The 5,169-nt window shown below is 34.6% G+C and overlaps 1 protein-coding gene across 1 annotated transcript; it reads left to right on the top strand.

Annotated features, from left to right (window-relative positions):
* The first annotated feature begins 836 nt into the window (after window positions 1-836).
* LOC149195503 (copper transport protein ATX1-like) lies at window positions 837-4,492 on the top strand. The gene is made up of 3 exons (XM_089405347.1): window positions 837-989; window positions 3,802-3,877; window positions 4,243-4,492. Exons 1-3 carry the CDS (start codon window positions 981-983, stop codon window positions 4,392-4,394), a joined length of 237 nt encoding a protein of 78 aa, XP_089261473.1. The 5' UTR covers window positions 837-980; the 3' UTR covers window positions 4,395-4,492.
* Window positions 4,493-5,169: the final 677 nt, after the last annotated feature.

Raw genomic sequence — 5,169 nt, 5'->3', positions numbered from 1 at the left:
ACTGTAACTTGGATTTACAAAAATCCTTGCCAGATTTTCTCAAAATATGACCCAAATTTCCATAACTTTCAGGGCAAAAGACAGTCTCATTAGTCTGCGACAAATTCTTTAATGCCCATTTTAATTATTTTATTCATTTGTCTCTAATGTTCATTTTATCACTGTTGTGCATCTTTGCAGTGTATATCAATTTGTATGAAGAAAACATTCACCATAAAACCTTGTAGGATGAAAACATTCATCATAAAACTGATGATGAGTCATACTTAGTGATTTGAAAAACTTAGGTTAATAAATCTAAAATATAATTTATTTTAAAATCTATTTAAAAAAACACTATAAATTACAAAAATTTACATTCTCAATAAATTACTATTATTATAATAAAATTTACCACTTCAAAAATAAATTTAAAATTATTTTAATAATTTATCCCATAAAAATTGATAATATAAAAAATAGAGAGATATATAATATAAAGTAATTATTTTTAGATTGCGTGGAGCGTTTGTCCTGTATAAAATAGTTAGTTCGATTTGTTGAACGGTTATTTTCCAGTGGGTCACACCATTATTATTAAAATAAATTAAATAATTATAAATACTATTATAATAATAATAATTTTATGTAAAATATAATTTTACTTTGGAAAAATTCCTAAGTAAAATGTAAATGAATTTGTACTCCTTACATATTGTACTAACGCCGAGACGTACCCACAATGGAACCTTGACCAAGCTCTCCTCCGGTGACGACAGTTCCTCCGCAGTACAACAGCGCCAAAATAAATCAAAATAGAGATATAATTATCACAATAAACAAAAGATATTATAATAAAACAGGCAAGAATTAATATATAACACCATTAGGAAGAGTTGGGACATCTATTTATAGCCTCCCTTCTCAGATTGGATCAACACGCACACAGCAGACTTAATAATTGGGTCCTGTTGAGATTTTCCTGTGCATTGACCATTACAATGGCTGAGGTATGGCTGCTCTGATCTCTCTATTCTTCATATTTTTAGAATTTCCTGTGCATTGACCATTACAATGGCCGAGGTATGGCTGCTTTGATCTCTCTATTCTTTATCTTTTTATACGTGTGGATTCATTAGAAGTCTGTAATTTTCTTTTCCCTTGGTTTTTCTGGCTTTGCAAAATCTGTCTCTGCAGAAATTTCCGATTATTTTCATTTTTCCCCCTTTTTTGGGACTTGCTAAAGCCGTCTCTGTAGAAATTTCCAAGTTGAATTGTTTCTTGAATAAGGCAGACCCAAAGCAACCAGTTCTGCAATGTTACCATTTTATATAATTTGATGTAATGGGCATAGCCAATTGTATAGAAAAATGGCTTTGTCTGAACCTGATCCTGTCTTGTCTTCCAGTTCGAAAGTCAGACAACAAATAGGGTTGACATGGAGGATTTGGGTAATGTATATCTTGATATTGGATTCCTGTCTATGTATTGATGGAATAGGTTACAATGGGCATAATCAATAGTATAGATAAATGGCTTACTATTTCAGTATGACATTAACCTGTTCCTGTTTTGTCTTCCAGTCAGAATGTATATAGGGTTGGCATGGAGGATTTGGCTTTTTAGGTTATTATTATTTGAATTTTTTTGTAATTTATTTGATTTATACGCTTAGATTTGGAACCTCCCAAAAATATGGAGATGCCCCTGTGCATACCTGCGAGGATTGCAGAGTTAACGCCCAAAATGTTGAAAACGGCTTACGAGGTTGGGTTGGTCCTCTGACTGTGAGACATTGGACATCTGTTAAATGTTTTATTGGGGAGTTGGCAACTATTTTTAATGTTTGCTAGGTTTGAGGAGTCAGGCAAAAAATTATAGCAGAAATGTGAGATGGATCTATGAAAGTATGGATAGGATGATGCAAAAATGTGGAAGTTTAGGCAATTTACATCCCTATTTACTAAGCCTTGAGTTCTACTGTCTGGTTGATTGTTTCTCTCAGATTACCGATTCATCCATTGGGTTCTAAAATGCCTACACATGGATACAAATAAAGAGAAAAACACTTCGCCATTTCCAGTCGATTTTAGAAGCTTCTTCAATGTACTTCATATTCTTGTTCTTGGAATTTGTTTCATTACATGCCACGCCATTTGCTTGAGGCATGGCAAGATTTATTTGAATCCACTTAACTTTTTGACTTATATAATTCTTCAAATTTGAAGTAGAGAACTGAAATAGAGCATGGAGTAAAGTTTGTGTCATGTTTTTTAACATTGATGAGAGTAGTGTTTCATTCTGATACTGTGTAGTCATTTGTTCATTGGGATTGGAATTTTTATTTTATAACTCTTATAGGAGAAGTGACCTAATGTCTGGTTATGATCTCTTTAGAACTTAAAAGTGAAAACTAGGGCCATAAGTATGCATAGAATACTGATGCCAGTTTCTCATACGAGTTGACTTCCTTTCCTTGCTTGTTTGCCTTGCGACTTTTGGGCTACTTGTTTCCACTTGGCTGCTTACTTCCTGGCTGGGTGGAATGGATGGTCCGGGCCATACTATGTGCATGGGGTCTTTCGGGTTACTTGCTTCCACTTGGCTGGCTTGATTCCTTGTTGGGCAGACTGGTTGGTCTGGGCCATAATTGTGGGCATCGGTGTTGACTGGTTAGTGATGTCATGACAATTACAAATGATAAGACCTGAAAGCCCTTTGGTCTGTAAATAGCTACCAAATTATGACTCAAAATGATCTTTGCTATGATGTCATCCCTTTTCCCAAGACTTGTGAATGTAACCCTTATCAATCGGTTTATTTGTTTGGAGGCAGTCCATCTTAAAGAGATTACTGATAGTATGGAGATGCTCGTCTTGCCCCCAGTTGAAAAGTTGTCAATTGGACAGCTACATGTTTTTATTAAAGGTTTTCCATACAATTAGTTTTTTTATTTGAACCTTCGCTATTTCATTAAGCTTTGAAGGTATATGTGTATGCCTCGTACCATTTTATGGGCATATCTCAAATTTCATTATGGCAAGCATGGAAACATTGGATAGTGAATTTTCTTATTATTGTTGATATATTGGAGTACTGTTTGTCAGTTTTGGTGTTCCCTGAGGAAAACTCAACTAGAGACACTTATGTTTCATTTATTCATATAATTTGGTTTCAGCTATATTGAAAACAGTGAGGAGTCTGGTACTCAGGTTGTAATGCCAACCAGTCCTTTTAAACTGAATGGTATTCTGCATAGGAGGAATGAAATCTGGCCGAGCAAGATATAGGGTTCAAATTGATATGGCTCAACTAGAGATTCTTATGTTTCATTTGTTCATATTGTTTGGTTTCAGCTATATTTAAAACGGTGAGAAGTCTGGTACCCAGGTTGTAATGCCAACCAGTCCTTTTAAACTGAATGTTATTCTACATGGGAGGAATGAATTCCGGGCCAGCAAGATATAGGGTTCAAATTGATATGGCTTGGTTTCATCTTATATAAAAAATAGGGAGAAGTCTGGTACCCAGGTTGGAAAGAGAACCAGTCCTAAATTGAATTGTCTTTGCCATAGAAGGAATAGAATCTGATTTAACGAGATAGTTGGTAGGGGGAACTAATGGTGACCTCTTCTCATGCAGGGTGTTACTCTATTTCAAGTTTCAGTGCCTGTTTTTCCTTGTCTGTTTCAAGTTGTTTTGTTTGCAAAGAAATATTCAGGACCTACATGATAATGATTTCTGTTGACTGATTTGTGTTACAAAGTGTTATTTTCTTTACGGTTGTTCCTTCCCCCTAAAGCTATGAGCATTGCAATGCAGACAGTGGTTTTGAAGGTTGGCATGTCTTGCGAAGGTTGTGTTGGAGCTGTAAAACGAGTTCTCAATAAAATGGAAGGTACTGCTATGAAATGTTTATTACCATTTTTATGCTTTAACTTATGCCAACATGGAAGCTTCATGGTAAATCTAAATTATGGAGTTCCCACGTGTAAGCTGATTCTTAATTTCTTATATTTGGGATACAAAATACAGATTTTTGTTGATAACTTATTAATATTGTCCTGTTCACAAATTTAGAATAGATTTCTTTTCAATCAAATACAGTGGTAAACTTCTCTATATTTTTGAACTTGTATCATGTTACTTCTCCATTTAAAAAGGGTCCAGACTTAACTGAAGCTGCAGTGTGTTATAATGTATCATAGAGTGAAGTAGGGACCGTGTAATATTCTATTCAAGTAATCACGACCTTGATTGCAGGTGTGGAAACATATGATGTGAACTTGAAGGAGCAAAAAGTAACTGTGAAAGGGAACGTGAAGCCTGATGCCGTTCTGCAAACTGTTTCAAAAACTGGAAAGGAAACATCCTTCTGGCCAGAAGAGAAGGATGCCACCGATGCCACCAAGTGATGGTGCATATTCTCAGTTTTAATATAGATATGGACATATATTGAACATGCTTTTTTGAGGCACTTTTAATAATATTTCTAATAAATTGGGCTTGTGTATATTTCAACTAAAATTTGAGGTATCTACACTTTCTGCATATAATGATCAAATACATTTGAGTATCACTAGGCTCTTTAAACTCATTCCCCATTAAGCAGTTTATTATAATACAATTCATTTTTGAGTATTCCCTGGTCTTTAAAGGCATCCCTGGTGGAGGTGTTATTAATAGCCAGCTGGTCCCTGGTTTAAGACCCTTTGATGAATGAATTGGGTTCATTAGTTTTTAAGGATGTGATCTCCCTTTTGTTTTCATACACAATTAAGCCAGTGCAAACATATGCTTAAAGAAATGCACATGACCATGGAATATTCTTGACTGTTACAATATTGTCTTCAAGTCATCTATCAGAGAATGTTCTATAGAGCCCAAAGGCATGAAGTGCATGTTATTGCCACTTTCTGATGTGATTAATGGGCTATGAAATAGAACTGCATCATTACTACTGTATATCCAGTAAAGGTTCATGGTTTCATCTTGTTTGAAATAACCATTTTCTCTCATGATTATGCACCAAATAATGTTCTGCAATTTACTATCTTAGATAAATGCATCTTACATACAAGACACGTTTTTTAGAGTCATACAAAAAGAGTAACAATTTTTCATTTGTACAATTGTTTTTGGGTCTGTGCTGATTATGATGATATTGGTAATGGACTTATTTTGATTTAT

The sequence above is a fragment of the Pinus tabuliformis genome, chromosome 2_2 (assembly GCF_031772625.1).
Source record: "Pinus tabuliformis cultivar Carrire ecotype Pingquan chromosome 2_2, CPIR1, whole genome shotgun sequence".
NCBI classification, from domain to species: domain Eukaryota; kingdom Viridiplantae; phylum Streptophyta; class Pinopsida; order Pinales; family Pinaceae; genus Pinus; species Pinus tabuliformis.
This window is presented reverse-complemented; position numbering and strand designations above follow the sequence as displayed.